General features: G+C 35.9%; 1 protein-coding gene across 8 annotated transcripts in view; it reads right to left on the bottom strand.

Moving 5' to 3' along the window:
• NR2C1 (nuclear receptor subfamily 2 group C member 1) overlaps window positions 1-18,925 on the bottom strand; it is a 50,950-nt gene that overhangs the window by 12,556 nt on the left and 19,469 nt on the right. For 6 of the 8 annotated variants that reach the window (XM_027732233.2, XM_027732235.2, XM_039378226.1 and 3 more), the window contains 7 exons: window positions 16,994-17,101; window positions 11,990-12,220; window positions 8,512-8,593; window positions 6,272-6,451; window positions 4,387-4,534; window positions 4,201-4,291; window positions 2,748-2,932 (listed from right to left, as the gene is read on the bottom strand). In XM_027732233.2, coding sequence (XP_027588034.1) covers window positions 2,748-2,932; window positions 4,201-4,291; window positions 4,387-4,534; window positions 6,272-6,451; window positions 8,512-8,593; window positions 11,990-12,220; window positions 16,994-17,101 — 1,025 coding nt within the window. The remainder of the gene's footprint in view (window positions 1-2,747; window positions 2,933-4,200; window positions 4,292-4,386; window positions 4,535-6,271; window positions 6,452-8,511; window positions 8,594-11,989; window positions 12,221-16,993; window positions 17,102-18,925) is intronic. The other 2 variants (XM_027732238.2, XM_039378227.1) reach the window with 1 other exon arrangement.

Below are 18,925 nucleotides of genomic sequence, written 5' to 3'. Positions count from 1 at the left end.
TATATTACTCAGTATTTTGCTGCTTGATAAGAGATGCATTGTTTTTCTCTTCACAAATACACCTGAGAACCACAACTGACACACCTTCAATTAAAAATACAGACTTGATCACTGCCTACAGACAGATGACATATCCTGAGAGCAGCATCATTTGTATGCAGTGTTACATGAAAAACTTACACAACTGAGGTCTGAAAACTTCACAAAAGCTGATTATCAGTTTGTATGTAGAGCTGATTCTCAACTTGTAGAGGTGTTTATTATCACAGAGTCTAAAATCACTGATTTAATGCCGAAGTCTGGAGTAGAACTTTGCCACCTTCTCTTCTCCCTCCGCTCCCTAGCTCACTGAACTCACTAACATGTTAAAAAAACTAGATGTTTGATGTAAGCATTTACAACCAAATGAAACATCACAATGAAAGAGCTGTTGACACTGCCTCAAGGCTTGAGATGGTAAATGAACTACTTTTTGATCCTCACTAGACTGTATACATGTGTACACATGAGGGTGACTGGGCATACAAGAGGTATATGTGGGCCATTTTCTGTCTCTGGCAAATGCAAAGTAGGCACAAAGGGAATGTATTCACGGCTAAGCTCTACAAGCTATACAATTGGAATCCTGCCAGGAGATTTGAGTTTCAGGTCTTGCGTGGCTCACTCTTTGCAGTCTTAGGTAGAACAGGCAAACCTCGCAGCTCAGTGGAAGGTGCTTTTTAGGAAAAAATAGAATCTCTGCAGTGGTCTTCATGTGGCAGGGACAGAAAGGTAAGAGAGGAACATGACCTCCCCTTTCCCCAAAAGGTAAATGTCATATGCATCTGTCACTATCCTGTATTTATTCAGCACAGGCTGAAGAGTCCTTTTTTAATAATGTAGGCAGGTACACTGGTTAACCATGTCTGCCCATGATACTTTTTTCCTCATTCTTGTTGTACCAGGAGTAAGCCAGCAGAAGCCAGTAGTGACTTTGCTTCCTCAGGGCTCAGCTTTGTGGGTCTTTTCCTGACATGAAGCCTCAACGTGAGCAATGACTGTAAGGTAAAACACCAATGAAAAGAGAATCTAGAACAAAGCTTGCCTGAAAGCTACAAAAGTCTAGCCCACAAAGTGAGAGAAAAAGGCATAACCCATAATAAAATACATGCTATTGATATCCTTTGCTATAAACAACTTTGGTTCTCTTTTCATCAGGCTTAGTCACTGACAGATATACAGGACTGCAGATAAACTGTAAAGAATGAACATAATGAAGCATTAGAGGACAAGGCATATAAAATTACAATATAAAAGTAGTGGGGTACTAGCAGCAAAAGTTGTACACTACGTTCATAGCAGCAATAGTGAAAGCATAACTACTGTAGCTGAAAGCAATGAAATATAATAAAATAAAAGTATGGATGGATAAAACGTACTCTCCGAAATCCCTTTAACTCCTTTTCTTCAGTAAACATCTCTGTCTGACAGATCAAGCTGGCATAGGGCCTGACAAGAAAATCAATGATGTAGAGAAAAATTTTATTTTCTCCTTGGGTAACAACTTCCCTTTCAAAGGAATGTTTAACTTGAATCTCCCCACTGTAAATCTATTATGTAACCTACTGGACATGAGTATGCTGAGTCAGAGCTCTTTCAAGCTCTCTGGCTGAGAGAACCTGATGCCTTTTCAAACACAGATTTTTAAAACTGAACAGAAACTCTGAACTTGGCAAAAAAAAGCATCTGAAAGTGCAAGGAAATAAAAGATTACTACATCTCTTTGAACAGCCATAGTACTGAATGATGTTTATCAGCACGTACAACAAAGCTATTTACACATCATATTGTTACACAGCATATTCTTTACTTAGGAGGACATAACAAAAGCCCAAATCAGCATCTGTAGAAGTCAGATTGACTTTCTAAGCAGTACATAAAGAAAGGAGAAGAAAAAATGTAATCCGCTTGCAATTATGCAAAGCAGTAGAGACCGCAGGGGAAATCCTGTATTTCAGTCAGTACAAACCACTATATGCCCACCTTTTTTCTCTTAATGGGTTTACTCCACACACACATTTTCAGAACAGCATGGTCAATGTAGATGGTGTGTAAAAGAATATTGCTGAGACAGCTGTCAGAAGCTGGCACGAGATGACAACCAAGGAAGAACATGACTGTGATTGCTGGAGTAACTGAGTACATGCTACACAGAGTATCTTGCACATATCCTCACCACAACGGCTCAGTTAAAACCAGGGCAAGTTTGTCGGATAAACCCTACAAGTTTGTAGGATATTCACTGAATGTATTTGTATTAATAGTGAGAATTCTGTGACTTCTTCTGTGTAGAAGGAAAATGCTTTTTAAGCTTTTAAGGTGATTAATAGTTACAAGCATTAAAATGCTTACACAGGTGAGATCTCTTATGAACCAGTCTTCCAGGATGACAACAAGTACCAAGACTATAGTACAAGATCTAACATACCTTACTTAGTGTGGCCAACCAAAAGCTAAGAAAATCAGCTGTAACATTTAAGTTGAAATTAATTTCAAGTACAAACAAATAAAAGGATTTAATTCTCAAATGGAACTTCCTTTTGATTTCACTTGGAAGAATCTTACAGATTTATCTTCTACGTGAGCTTATGCTCTTATTACTATTACTTTTATAGTAGATAAATTTTCTAATTGTGATGATTTAATTGGTCTGAATTGACACAGACCTTCCCAAAAAGAGTAATATTTTCAAATGTAACATGCCTTACCTCGTAACATCACTACTAGCTTGTTCTTCTTGCTTGAGTTCAGATAATGATGCATCTCCATTACTTAAACTCTCAATCATAGATAGCTCTGTACTACTTTGTGATACGTCTTTGCATTTACTGAGATTTGCTAATGAAGTCACCACATTTGCCAGTGTACTTAAATCTCCTTGACATGCTTCAACCTAGGGGAAAAGAACAGTTTTCAATTCTCAGTTAATTGGCAGCAGTTAACCTGCAATAGAAGAGTCTAACTTTTACATAAATGAAGAATTGAGCATATGCATAGACCTGTAAGAAAACTATTTTCAGTAAATGGGTAATCATCATACAGCAATTAGACACTGCACTGCATCTAAAATATGAAATATTTAGACATTTACTTTTAAAAGTAATAGCTACCTATTTCTTTCAAAAAGAATACTGCAGGTGGTAAGCAAGTACAGGAAGAGGATTTATCTTCTCTACTCACTAGTCAGTTACCAGGACTATAAGACTGCACTTGATTATATTTTTAGCATCTTCCTTTCTTCCTCGTGTAATTAAGTCAGTAGTAATAGGGTAGGAGAATGTTTGAAAAGAAGGAATGCATAACAAGTCACCTTTAAAAGCAAGCAGAAAAAGAATTCTGCTGCAGCCTTTTTGGTGTTTATGTCTTTATATAACTCCAAGTGAACAAGGTGATTCAGTACTGACCAGTAACTCAGAGAGGCAGTAAGACATGTTTTCCACATCATTACAGACAAGTATGCTGCTGCTAACACCAGCATGCTACCTGTCACTTAGCTTGCGTTATCATACTCTACAGAGCCAGAAAAGTGAAATGGAATAAACAAGTTCTGATGGGGCCCTTTGCAGACAGAGCAAGCAAGGCAAATTGCATGAAAACAGTATGAGGTAATTTAGTATCAACTAGAAAAATACAAAAGCTTCCTACTGTGCATATGTAGGGAAGTTACCCTGCAGCTTTAGTGGATCAGGAAGTGTAACAAAAGGGGAAACAAACAAAACCAGCTCAGAAATAAGACTGTCGCTGAGATAGCTCTTATTAGCTCTACAAAAATAGTAGTGATTCAGGGGAAAAAAATCCAACAGAATTTATGAAATGCGCTGTGATAATGCCAGGAGAGGTTTTCTGAACACCTCACTTTATTCATACAAAGGAAATAGCCAAGTATCAGGACTTCCCAACACAAAAATTAAAGTAATGTAGCCCTTAAAGCTGTCTAAAAATGTGAAGGAAGGGCATTTACTTCGTAGTGTTTTTAGCATTCTTACTATGTGAGGCTAAAAGGATTCTTGTAAAGACAAGACATTTGCAACACTGGCTAATGTTCTAAAGCAGTGTTTTAAAATTAATTTAACCAAACAGAAGTACAACAGAACATCCTTCCTTACATACACAATTACAGCAATGAGCACTACTTAATGTATCCGTCATATCATCACATACCTTATCTGGAGTCATCAGCACAGTAGGTTCACTTTTTATTGCAGATGGATGAATGTTAACAAACATTCCTGATTCCAGCAGACCTGTTGATCTGACAGAAATCAGTGCAAATTTTAATTTTAATTAATTTTAAAACTGAATTTTCCTCTTTCAGCAGAGATAGCTACTTCTGAGTATAACACATACCTTGCTGTTTCATTGTCTGTTACAAAAGTTGGAGTTGCAGCTAACGGACTACGAAGATCTTTCCGAATGTAGATCTTTTCTGTAGAAGCTGCGCAGTTAGAAGATTTTTCTCTTGACACTTCAATAGGTTTCCTCTCACACTGCACAGCTAAAAAAATAATACCCAACTATTAAATCACAGCCCAAATTACAGACTAAGAAGTAATACTTCTTTTCTATATTTAATATTCAATTTTAATAATAATTCTGAAAATAACTAAAATATATATAAAATATATCCCATAACCAACAACCTAGGAAGCTGGGTAAAAAACAGCAAACTGATTTGATTTGTCCTAACTGAAATGATGTGGTAGTCAGAGACTTAACACATAAACGCTAAAATTTTCAAGTTACAATTAAGGGATAAATCCCCTTATATCCTATTTTTAATCTGAATCAAAGTGGAAGTTTAAGGCTTCTCGTTCTCTCAGTTTGATGATCCCACACTCTTACTTCCTTTGTAAAGAACTCATAGTACCTTTGTCCATGGATTGTGGGTCTGTGTTGAACCCACATAACTTTATGCACTTAAAGAAGCTTCTCCAGTTAGGACCTTAGACAATACAGAGGGAAAGGGACATTCACAAAGTTCATTTCAGACCATTTAAGATCAATCTGGGCAACATCCTGACTCACAATCACTGACCTCAGAAAAGAAGCAAGATTTTTAATTTGAATCCCTCAGTGAAACTAGGTGGAATGACTCGCGGGCTTTAGCCGACAAATTTATCACCTTGCTTTGAACGGATTAGAGAACGTTAAAATGAAACTTACAGTACTACACCCTACAGGAAAAATGGGGAAATGTGGAAAATGTGTAACTAAAGAGAAAAAATTAAAAAGCTTTCAAATTAGCAATACACTGTGATGCTATTCAAATTTTATGTTGATAAGTATCATAAACCCCAAATGTCATAATATCATCAAGTATTGACAATGCCATTAAAGTCAGCCTGCAACTCAAAAATAGTACTTTGGAAGGCTGGGAGATGGAGACAAGTATTTCATCTTCCTTTGCTAACCCTGTGCTTGCTAGCAGCATCTGACTTTGCTGAAAAAAGGCATTAAGATCCACTTTCTGAATTAATTTCCTCTGTGCTGGAAAAGTGTTACTGATTTCTGCTGACAGAAGCAAGGCTGTAAGGAGGAAAATGTCTGCAGAGGTTCAAGAGGGCAGCAAAACAAGAGCTGGATGACAGCAGAGCACAAGACTAATACTGTATGTACAGTAGTAGTGTTGCAGTATTAGGGTAGTATTACTATTTGTGTATTGCTTGACTTTCTGTGTGTTTAGTATTCTGATATTGCTGTGGTATTGAAGTATCACTCCATTTAACTGATGGAAAGCTAAAAAGGAACTTAGAATCTGCAAGAATAGGTAAGAACTGAACTTTAGATCACTACAGATCTCTGCCTTATGAATACCTGTCTCTGCAGAGCTTTGCCGAAAGTGAACAGAAATTCAATAAAAACAGTAGTCTCAGTTGTGGGAAAACTGAAGATAGATTTCAAAACATTCAGTAGCCTAATTTACACACAGGAAAACTGAAATGCCTAAAAAAAATGAAGATAGAGACATGCTGGACATCTGCCACCCCGGAGTAACAATTCATTGACTTTCACCACATGCAATGTGCTTATTAAGTTTGTAAAGCAATATATGTGATTGAAAGCATTTCAGATTTCTGATACACCAAATTTGTATGATTCTTTAAAGAAAAAGATACAACGACATAAAAATACACAATCGAGATAATAATTTGCACTCATACAAACATATCATTTGTAGCACAAAGTTTAACACAGCTGCCGGATAAACTAATTTGCTCTTATTGAGACTTACAATCTTGTTTCATCCCAAACGCGATGCATCTCTGCAGCCGACAATACTGACATCGGTTCCGGTGGTGTTTGTTAATGACACAGTCTTTTGTTCCTCGGCATGAATAAACTAAATTCTTCCGTATACTCCTTTTAAAGAATCCTTTGCATCCCTCACAAGTTACTGCTCCATAATGACGCCCTAGTTACAAAACAACATAAATCATGACATTAATTTTACAGTGTAATATTATTTTTATAGAGTTTATATTTATTAAAAGCAAAGTATTTGCTATTTTACGCAGAAAAAGAACACTCTTCTTCTCCATGGATTACAGATCTTAAAATATACTAGGGCTATAAAACAACATAAAAAAGCAAGTGAACTGTTTTTCTAGTTCAAAGCACTTTAACAGGACAGATTTTACAAACAGGAAATTTGCTTATAAAATTCTTTCCTTATCTGTTGACAGTAGTGTTAAAAAAAGCTAAGAAAACAGGTTAGCAAGAATAAAAAAAAACCCAAACATTTTCATTTATACATTTCTCTAGCAATTTTTTCAAACTGTCCCTACGGACAAGTCCTGTGATTGCTCATTACAAATTTAGCTGCTGAAATGGTATGCATTAAATCTAACGGAACCATGGAAAGCACAAACATGGCATTTGACAGCAGTAGGCAATCACTTCAAAGCTTTACTTTCACCTCTCATTTCCCTAACAGAGTAATGGTACATCCTTCGTTCTTTCAGTTAAACTTCAATGAAAGAATAATCTAGAATAGCTATAATTTTTTATAACACCCCCCCCCCCAAGTTCTGTGGATTTTCTGTATAATATAAAAATTTCTAAGATATACTACAGAAAGTTTTAAAATTATTTTTAGAAGTAAGTTATTTTGATTTTGCATGAAATATAAACATTACTAAAAAGTACTAGTCTTTATTAAGGCATGCTTGGCAATTACAATTTTAATTTATCAATCTCTGAAATAACTAGGGCACGTTACAGAAATAAATCTGAACTATGACCTAATTTAAGATAAAACATATTTTTACATTCTTTCCTCACTGCTCACAAACATTTTTTAGATACATCAGTCATGCCTGACTGAAGTTTCCAGGATTTCTGATAGGTTTTCTGGATTCCTTTATCACAACCTTTTTTCCACACTAATAAAACATGAAATTTCAAAAGCATCATATATGTTAAAAGAATAATATGTGAAACATTTTAACAGCATCTGAACTGTGAATACTCATTCTGCAAAGCACCAAGGCTGCTGCTTCATCTGCTCTTTGATGTAGCTTCTTGGACTCGAGCTTGGAGGTGTCTGCAAAGCAGTTTTCATTACACTGCTTGTCACACAGGAGGCTCCCCAGAACCTGCAGCTCCTCAGAGAAACATGGGACCCTTTCCAGACTCATTACCACTGCTCAGTATTCCAGGGCCAGCACAGGAGGAATAGCTCCTGGGATCTCCAGCCCCTCAAGGGAGACTCCAGCCCTCCTAGGGAGTCAGAGAACTTTTAGCAATTGGAGCTGACCAACCAGATCTTTGCCCTAACTTTGGCAGAAACTTCCTTCAGTTGGGTGAAGTCTGACATGTATTTAGAGCTCTAGCAACTGTATCTTTAATGCTAAACTTTGCCACAGAAAAAAAAAAATTAATTGGTTTATTTTCTAGGAAGTTTGCTTCCTGCTGAGGGGAGACCTCATAGCAGTCTGCAGGTTCCTCACAAGGGGAAAAGGAGAGGAAAGCACTGACTTCTTCCCTCTGGTGACAAGACCTGAGGGAATTGCATGAAGCTGTGTCAGGGCAATTTTAGGTTAGATATTAGGAAAAAGTTCTTTCTTGACCCAGAGGGTGGCTGGGCACTGGAACAGGCTCCCCAGGGAAGTGGTCACAGCACCAAGCCCGACAGAGTTCAAGAAGTGCTTGGACACTGCTCCCAGGCACATGGCGTGACTCTTGGGGATGGTCCTGTGCAGGGCCAGTTGTTGGACTCGATGATCCTTGTGGGTCCCTTCCAACTCAGGATATTCTATGATTCTATGTAAAATAACAATAAATCCCACTCATGGATGTCAGAGTACCATTTAGTTTAATTCTCCACTGAAAGAGAATCCTTTTTGTGCATGTATAGAGACAGAGAGATGTATGTATATGCATGCAAACTGTTATATAGCTTCAGAAGAATTTTAAACTGCTTTTATAAAATTGCACCACCTTAAAAAGAAAAAGAAAGAAAAAAATTAATACCTGATGCCTTGTCTCCACATACAACACACAGATCAAACACTTTATTTAGGCCCTGTTCACTGGTGGAGTTGTCTGTTAAAATCTGAAAAGAAGTGTTAAAGAATTTAATATTTCTTTTCTTTACCATCTAGAAATAGTAAAATCTATCTCATGCTTGTGGTTTTTCTCTAAGATAGGGACTAAATCTACATTCAGAGACACTAAGTAGCTACGTGCCATGTCACTGTGCTCCCTTTCAGGAGGGAACAAAATTTTTACTTGTAATACCTTTGATAACAATTCAAGATTTCATTTCTCTAAATACTACTTCTGCAAAATGGACTGACATTTTAAAAAACATATAGCATCTGCATACTCTTACCTTTTATATTTACATCCTAATGACTCTTCCATAGTACAAAAGATATTGAAGCATGAATGCATACTGAACAGATAGAACAAAAAAAATCCCTTGTGAAGGCTACTATATCTACACTCAGGTTTATTAACTCCTTTTTTTATAATACACATTAATAGTGGACCAATAGAAAACATCTTCTGGACACTATCATTAACTATCAACTGGTATACAGTTTAGCTTTCAGTAACAGTTTGACATTATTATTATTCTTGTCTTGTTTCATTCATTTATACCTGGTAGCTGTAAAGCTTCATTAAGCACATAATATAAGAATCCCAGTACTACAAGGTGGGCACTAGAATCTTCCATTCGATCTCTGAAAACTCTATCCCACCACAACATAAATAAAGCACAGTAAAAATTCAATTTAAAAAAGGAACACACAAATCACAAGTAACAACCAAACATAATCTTGATACAGAAAACAATATTCTTCCCATTAAAAAGATAATACAGTTTAGAACATTTAAGAATTTTTAACTTCTACTGTGTCTTAATGAGAAGCCAGACTCTCACTCTTGCTTCACATACTAGAACAGGACCCCTGATAGAAAGGTAAGTAAACAAAAGTGAAAAGTACCCTATCTTCTATAGAGAAAAATTAAGAAATCATGCTTTTTAGAAAGTTTGGATGATAGTATGATATATATAGGAAAGTTTAACAAGCATACTTCTTTCTAGTTAGACTTTGTTAACCATATTGCCCTAGAGATTAATCTCTTAACTTTTCTTCTAATAAAAAATCTTTTTAAGAAAAATAAGACTGATGAGTTAAGAGAATATTAACCTTTTGTTCCTTCCAAATTTCCAGTATTAACATTATGCATTTTCATGATATTATATAAAATATATATAAACATATTCTAAGTCCTTCCATAAATGAAACCTGCACTGAAATGGGAAGTTCCACATAAGGAAGGACTAAAAAATTGAGCCCAGGAGGAGAGATAAAAATCCCAGACTCAGAGAGCTCATTAACTGACCGTGAACATAAAGAATAAAAATTGATTATTAACATGAAAAAGACCCACTGAAGGTAAAACAGATGACAGGAGAAAGGGTCTTGCCAAATGAGTCAATGTAAAGATAAGATGCAATAACGGAGAGGGTTTTTTTGCAGAACAAACAAATGGGCATTTCAAGTGAAGGCTACAGAAGAAGAAAACAGGTGAAATTGCAGACGGAAAGATCATTTGAGGGAGAAAATATAAAAGATCCCAAAGAGGATGTAGATGAACAACAAATGAATGCTACTCTGTATTTCATGAACTTTTAAGCAGAGAAAGGAAATCTCTACCCATACATATCAGCTGACAACAGCACAATTTAACTAAAGTGACAGAACACTCTGTTGCCTCTCAAACTAACCTATTTTGCCCAAACTACACAATCAGAACTACTCTTTCAATTTTTTGTCCAGATTTCCTCTGTTCCTGAATTTTGCCTTTTAAACCAGTGTGCCACACTTCTCATCACTTACACCATCTTTGAAAATAATTTTTTATGGATGACTTCAAATAATTTCCCACTGGTTTATATTTTTTTGAGGCTTACCTAAAACACGAAGTGTATGATAACACTAAACATGCTTCAATGCCTCTCAATAGGATTGGTTTTTGCTACTGCTCCCCTATTCACAGTAATCAAATTCTTTGGAGCAAGGACCTTGGATGTCCATTTGCAAAGATTTGCGAGTTTCAAAAACAAAAGTATAATATAATTCAGAGATTCTTTCAAGCTTACACAACATGTGGGTAGTGAATTAGAGTGGACTACCTCACAGAAGAGCACAAACTAAATGGATTAGGGGTCTTAAGTCAAAAAGAGATTACTTGAAAGAGGATAAAGTAGTGACTTATAAAAAACCCCACACTCTTTAATATTTGTCTCTTATAGTGCAAGAGACATCTAATTAAATACTTCCCTCAGAAGATCAAATCAACTAAAGTATTCTTTGCACACCATACAATACTACAGGATATTATACAGACCAAAGCATATGTGGTCTATAAACATAACAAAAAAAGGTTGTTTAACTTTCCTGGCAGCTATCAAAAATACGATGGTCTTGCCGCAGTCTCCAGATCAGGAGGTTGCTCTGTATTGACGGCTAATAGAAGTAAAAGAATATGATCAGAAAGATCATTATTTACTTGTCCAGTTTTAAATATTTTTCCTTAAGTAGCTATTTATGGTCATTGTTAAAGTGTAAGATAAAGGACTAAAGGGACTGTAGCTATTGCAGTGTTGTCTGGCCTACCCCGCTGATGTATTTCACAGCAGCATAAATGTACGTGGGTAAACTGTGTGCAGTAGCTACACTTCAGTCGGAGCTCAGTAATCTCCTACTTCATGCTGAAGGAGGTCACATCTCCCAAGTCTTCTGTGCATATTTTTCACATTCTTCACACCAGTGCCATCCCATCCTTGTCACGCTGAGGATGTGGGACAGAAAACTTGGAGGTTGGAGGGTGACAACTAAGGAAGCAGCACATACAACAGGCATGGGAGTAAGGTGCACTGGGGACCAGTTTAGGAAGTTACAACCCTGACTAGTTACAAAATCTCACATTAGTAAACTCAAAATTATTAGTGTTATTTTCCTTGAGTAATTATTAATGTATTTCCCTACTAAATAGTCTGACTAGTTACTATGGAGTACAATTCACACAGCTGAACTGCAGTTGCAACAGCGTACAAAAAGGAAAACAAGCAGAAGGAAATGTTAAATGATAAAGACAATGAAGAAAAGAGTATGTTGTTCAACAATACATGAAAACAGATGGAGTCAACGAGCAGAAATAAAGAAGGATTGTTGGTGTGGCAGGATCTGGAAATGACAGTAAAAATAACTGTATTCTTTCTAATGTCATGAGCCAGTGTATAAATTTTAAAAGCAATAAATTTACTAAAAAAAATTTCTTCATAATTTTTTAGTATCCACAATGAGTCCTAGTGCAAGGAAAATTACACCTTAAAAAATTCAAAAAAGAAGAACCCAGACAGATTTATTTGGAAATAAAACATCTTTTCTTATCCCATTTGAATGAAAATTATGAAATAAAGTGGATTATCTACCTGGATGTGTTGTGCAGAAATATCAGGGGATGCAAAAAACAGTTGGTTGACACCTGCAGCATCTGGAGTTGCTAGGATAACTTTTCCTGGAGTGGAATCTTGTCTGGCAAGGATCACCTTGCTTGGGGTAGAGCCATCATGATTTGTTAAGATGAACTGCTTGCCTGCTGAGCTCTGATCAAGTGCTGTAACAATCTGAATCTTCTGGCCCGTCTGCTGATCTGTGACAATCTAATAATACATTTATCTCAAATTGTTACGGTAATTTAAGTTAACCTTTGGACCCAATCTGGGCACTTGAAGAAAACGGGAATTTTGCCTTTGACATTTGTGAAGCAGGATCATCTTCCCCTCCATCACACAAGAGCGAATTAAACTCGGGTGACAACTTGGATTGTCACTGTATTTGAAACACATTTCAATCAAGTGTGTTTGAAGTGAAAACCTGAGTTCACACTCAATTTTTACAACTGGCCTGTGCTTTTACAACACTACAGAAACTCCTGAAAATTCTAGCATCCAGAACTCAAGGTATGTCTGTAGCTGAGCCCTAAGACCCATCAGGTTATGAAAAATCTTAACTCTTGAATTCATTGCATAGTACGTGAAGTGCTCAGCATCTCCTGGGTTTGGTTGCTTAACAAAAAACTTCTTAAAAGCACAAATGTAGATGTTCAAGCAAAAAAAGTAAGCATCAAACAGCAAGAGAAGCACTAATCTTGTTGCACCTGTATATACGTCTTAAGTTTCATTTTGTGGGGACCTTTTTTTTACATATACATTTCTAAATAAAATAAGTAAAACGGAATCTCTGTCCCTGCCATTTTCTTTTTTTTTTTTTTTTAAGGAAAAACTGCTTTTCATTTAATAATCAAGAACAAACCTACAGGCTGGTTTTTTCCATTTTATGCCTATTTTCAAGCACTAATACAGCAGATTAAATAATTATTAAATAATCCTCCATTTTTGCCAACTTTGTAAAAAGATTATAATCTGCAGAGGAAATCAAGATTCCATATATATTCCATTATAAATCTCACTTTTAGTCCCTTCATTTCTCCATCAAAATGCCTATATAGAAAACTGCCTGGTTTATTCTGGAGACTAAGGAGAATCATCCTGCAAAGACTGTTTCCTGCAAACTATTTTGAATTACAGATCAATAAAATAGCTCCTATTAACTATTTTTTTATCCTATAACCAAACATTTATTTTATCTACCTATCCCTAACATTGATATAGTCCTTATTACTGATGAAATTATTTATTTCATGGTCTAACACTTACCATAACTAGTTCCATAGTAATTGGGGTGGCAATATTAATTATATTTCCTAGGTGGAGAACCATGGCACAAAGAAACTGAATGAGACATAATTTCACACAAGTCTTTATGAACTTTGCTATTGCATCTTCACAACAGGTTTATTCGTTCTGTAAATGCTCAGTATACTTATATGCGTTTATAAAACCTGTATAGCTTGCATTTTGAAAAGATAAGCAGCAATGAGTATCTAATTTCAGCAGTTATAAAGTAATACTGACACTTTCAAATAGTCACAAATCGTGAGCTTCAAAATATACAAAATGAATGTGTTTCCTTCAGATGGCCTTGTGCTATTAACATTTTAATGGGTCAAATTTCAATTTTTTTCTGTACTAAACACAATTAAAAGCTTATTTAAGAGAGAAGGCCAAGTAAGATGATAAAATTCTAAATACTAAAGAACATAAATTATCATGAGATTTGGGGTGTAGGGTGAGAAGACAATGTAAAAACACACCAATAATTATAAACCCGATAATTTTCCATTCAGTTTTCTCAGATATCTACATGTCTGGGACCACAAATGGCTACAGCAGTCCCTTATTTCTCCATTTAATTCCTTTACGTTGGTTCTAGATTCTTTAGGAGGCAACCTTCCTTGCCCTTTTAATTTTCTTCTTTTCTTAACTTCCTTTTCCTTCTTCGGTTCTCTTTCATTTACAATCTTTATTTCTCCTGTGTCATTTCTGGCTATTTTCAAAGTAGCTGATGTTCCATTCCCATTCCTTCCAAACACATCTACGTTATTGGGATTAAGAGAAATCCAATGTGTTATCCTCAATAGGAATGCACATATATACAAAAGCCAAACACAGAATATTGTGCTGTTTCTTGAATTTCCAGACCTGTTCTTTGAAAGACAGTTGTATCTAAAATCTGTCTCCCACCAAATCTTAAAAGCACAACTATGTGTACATAAAAAAAGGCACATACTTAAGTTTATATAAAGTATCCTCAAAAAACCAGCATGTCCCAGTGAAGACACAAATTTGAACTACAGATAAACTTTTTTTTGGGGATATATATACTAAATTATCTTTTTTCCTATTGTAGTCCAGTTGTGTAATTTTAAAAAAATGTATGAATTTGCAGATAAATATGGCAGGACAGTAGGCAGAAGAAGCAGTGCTACTTCACACAATTCACTTCACCTATTTGACAAATGGAGTCCCAACTCTTCAAATGAGTTCCTGCAATTCTGGGAGGATGCCCAGGTAGTTTTTACCACCTGATATATTAGGTACAGTGTTACGTTAATATCCATACAAAGCTGTTCAATCTGCACAAATGGTTTCTCAGCTGCCAAGCATTTTATAACTGACAGAGGCATAAGAGGAAGCAATTTAAACAATTAAGCACATTCTGTCTGCAGCTGACCTCTTATGGCCATATACCTGCAAAAACCCCACCCAAGCTGCAATGGGAACTCTGAAAAGTTCACTGAAGTGTAACAACTGGCAATACCTAAATGTTGAGATAAAAGAAAAAAATAATCAGAGGGAAAAAGAAAAACATCTTCTCAAGGGAATCCATCTGGGATCAGGGACAACACATTATGTTTCTTAATAATCTGAAACTCAATATCGCTAAAATGATAATGTTATAGAACAGGAATATATCAATTCACAATTGACTGCATAAAAATACACTTCCCTCACGGATTTCATTTAAGCACCCTGATGACAATGGAGGTTATTATTTTCTTTTATTGCTTTCAAGCCTCTTAACAAGTTTTGACTTCCATTTGAAAATCATTTCAGTAAATTAAACACGTCAATAGTTGTGTGTTCCTACTACAGAAAAAAGAAACTGTCTAAATAAAGAGGACGAATCCAGTTTATAACAGCCTGTTTTGTGCAGAAATGCCTGTTTAATAAATCTGACATTCAATTTTTCTCCGAGAGAAATGTTAGCATTCCCTAAAAAGGGTGACTAATGAAACATGTTTTAAAGAACATTTTACTGAGTATTCTGTATTTCAAAATTTCAGGTAATTATGTGTATTTAATAATAATAAAGGACAATAAAGGAAAAATATTGATTGAAAAATAATCTAACATTTATTTTGGACTTTTCACTTAGATGCATTTATGTCTACACACTTCTTTACTCTTCACATTAATTCTTCGCTGAAGAAAGTTTTCATTACTAAGTTTGATACTGGTGACACATTTGTAGAAGTCTATTGCAGGAAGGATGCCATTTGACTGAGTGTTGTTCCACACATATCAAGAGACAACCACCAAAGTGCTTACCACCCATTTGGAAGACAGAATTAATGAGCATGATGGAAAAAGACAAGGAACAAAGTAGCTGGGTTAGTAACAAGTGATCTTTCAGCTACATAAGACACTGAAAAACTACATAAAGGTCTCTGTCCCTAGAAATACAACTATTCTACGTTCATTATATTTGCAGTAATTACAGTGCCTAACCAAGAGCAGGTCTTCCCCCACAAAAAAGCTGTCAGAGAAGGGTTAGAAGCCTGCCACTGGCTGTGAACCAACAGCACTGTTCAACAGTAAAGGCTCATAGGCTTGTATGTTGTTGTCTCCCATTCAGACCCTGATGCTGAAATTTTATCAAAAGGCTTCACACTACTGGGATATTACAGCATACAAGGAAAATCAAGGGCAAAGGGATGGTGGTTAATTGATGAACATATATCAGTTAATAAAAAGTACAGTTGCACACATAGTGTGAAAAAAGGAGTGGAGATAGCTGAGAGAATAAAGATCTACTGGATAAGTAAGACTGGTACCATGACTAGAGCACAGGATGGGTTGTAATAAAACTAAAAATACCCCAACGTGTATGGGGGGTGGTTGTGAAGAGCCTTGGAAGGTTGAAAGCTTGAACATAATGCACCAAAACAGGAAAAAAACAGAGGACAACGCTGAAGAGTGAAGTCGGCAAAAGAAAAAGCAGCCAAGATTATACTAGAGGCTGGTTCGCTTAAATTGGTGTTTTTGTATGAACAACATATATCTAAGAATACTTTTTACATTTATTCTGCAGTTGATATTTTTCTCTATGATGAAAATTAAAAATAGAACTTATACAAGGATTTGCACTAACTTTTAAGGGATAAAATAAAAAAATTCCACTCCCCAAATCTTCCTAATCTCCATATACACATTTGTATGTCGATTTAATTACCTACACTGCCAAAAACTTCACATCCTCACTGGAACTGGAGATTATTACCTGGCCAGGCTATGAACAGGTTATATAACATGGGTTGGGACAAGCAGTATCCTCCTCAGACATTAGGTTTCCTTGCACCTTTTCATGACTTGGATCAATGATACAATGTAGTATTTGACTCCCCCACGCTCTAAAATGTAGAAATGCTCCAACTCAATTGAATTACCAAATCTACAAAATATTCAACTTTCAAAGAACAGTATCTTTACAGTATTGGAAAAAGTATTTTCCTGCTCAGTGAATAAAGTTGTTTATAATGTTTAAATTCATATGAGAAAAAAAGGGGGACAAAAAAGAGAAGATTGGAATGATGTTTTATTTCTGTTTATATAGAAAGGGTCTCTGCCACCCAGGACTGAATGTTTACATTAAAGCAAGTAACATGATGCAAATAAAAAAGAACTGCATGTGAGAACTGGCAGAAGCAAATAGTTCATCTCTGCTTTTAAAATGTATGAGATGAGGCATACCTGTATACGTTGTGATAAAGAGAGGCCTGAATCCGTAGGGACAATCTGGATTCGTTGTGGTGTCCCATCCATTAGTGTTTGTGTAGCAGCTTCCTGTGAATGCGTAACCTAGAAAGAAGAAACAAATGTAATGGATTGACAATGCATATACTATTTTAGTGGATCCACTACCTTAATGGATTAAATCTTAAAGTTTCACCAGCCTTTGATTTCCCCGAACAAGGCTCTGGAAAGTCTGATGCTGTTATTCTATAAGGAATGCAAATGCTTGTAATCTAATTTAACAGCTTCATTTTGCTAGTTAGAAAATTCTGGTTTAAACCCATTTTGAAATACCTTCCAATGTGAAATTTAGAAACACATTAAGTAAAACAATTAATTGCTGACAAGTCTATATAAGTGAATCAAACAATATTTATTGCTGTTGATGTTCATGAGGCACAATACCTATCATCAGAGCTATGCTACATTTGCACTAAAATACTCTAATGACTTACTTAAAAGTGACAAAAGAATTTTTGGTGTGGAAACACAGCAGTGGGCCATTTCTGTTCTGTTTTTCTGTTACAGCAGCAAAACCAGAACAACAGAATTCTATACTGGGGAACTATCAAGAAAGTTAGAGAAAATTAATAAATCACATGAAATTGGCAAGAAATATATCATATTAAAATCTTTGTGTGAATGCTCTCAGGCACAATTCATAGAAGCATTTTAATTGTCAATATTAAAAAAAATTCTTCATATCCTAAAGCCGAGGGTATATGGGGGAAGGTATTATTTATTAAATTACTTGTCAATAAAAATTAAGTACAGCTGCTATTTACAGAGGCTTGATCAGAAAGGCCAGACTTTTTGTAGTACAAAGGAAATTTGTCTTTACAGACATCTTCAAACTGAAATTTTTACCTTAAATTCTGGAGTAAGTCCAAAAACTTTTTGCAGTTCACAAACTCTATCTGAAAATCTGTAATTCCCAGTATTTACACCATTATACATATACTCCTCTGCACCTGATTCTCCTTCTGCCCCTCCCAATTAACACAGGGAATACATATCTATATGGCAGTAAAGTACTGTTTCATAACAGGTTGTGAGCTTTTTTTGTTCCTCTTGGATCAGCTTCCTGATTTTGCAACCATTCCACCATGTCAATGCCAGTATCAGCAGAAGAAAGCAGGCCAGAATATGTGGCTGGAGGTCAGTGTGAGAAGGAGACAGAGCAGCGAGTAAGACTTCCCCTTACAGCAGAAATACAAGCTCCCATCAGCCTAAGTTGATTTTGAAATTTTACCCAAGAAGGCATTATTTTTGGCACCAGTCTTATCATCTACTTGCTCCTCTGCCTTCACTTTGGTAAGTAAAACTGGCTGGCTAGTCACACTGATCTGGAATAGGACACCAGTGCAGCTTGAAAAGCAGCTCAGCAAACAGACAGACAAAAAAAGGATATTCTTAGCACCGATCAAACCTTCAATCCAGATCTCCACAATGCTCAGAAGCAGACGCATCGGAGCAAATGAGTGAGTGGGATTAAGCTGCTGGGGGCATTGCTTAAACTGCCAGCACCATCAAAAGACATGCTTGTCAAACCAGTTCTCAAGCCATTTCTGAACACTGCTTTCTAAAAATACCCGATTTTTTAAAGTACTTTCCATAGTCAAACAATTCATCCACTTCTTTGCTTAAGCAAAGGACAAAAAAGTGCTCATTATGCAGCAGCATTTTGAGTTTGAGAGAGAGACTTTCAGGCACTAAAATTCTGCATCAGCCTTACAAAATGACATGTACTCGCAGTGACATAGAAGCAGCTGAAGTTTTATGTGCGTTTATCTTTGCTTTACAAAATAAACTATATATTACAGGACTGCTTTACATTTGCTCCCTCAAAATGTCATGATCTACATGATGTGTAAGGTAAAGTTGCTCTCT

The sequence above is a fragment of the Pipra filicauda genome, unplaced genomic scaffold (assembly GCF_003945595.2).
Source record: "Pipra filicauda isolate LSUMZ 115617 unplaced genomic scaffold, ASM394559v2 scaffold132_size2486313_pilon, whole genome shotgun sequence".
Lineage (NCBI taxonomy): Eukaryota > Metazoa > Chordata > Aves > Passeriformes > Pipridae > Pipra > Pipra filicauda.
This window is presented reverse-complemented; position numbering and strand designations above follow the sequence as displayed.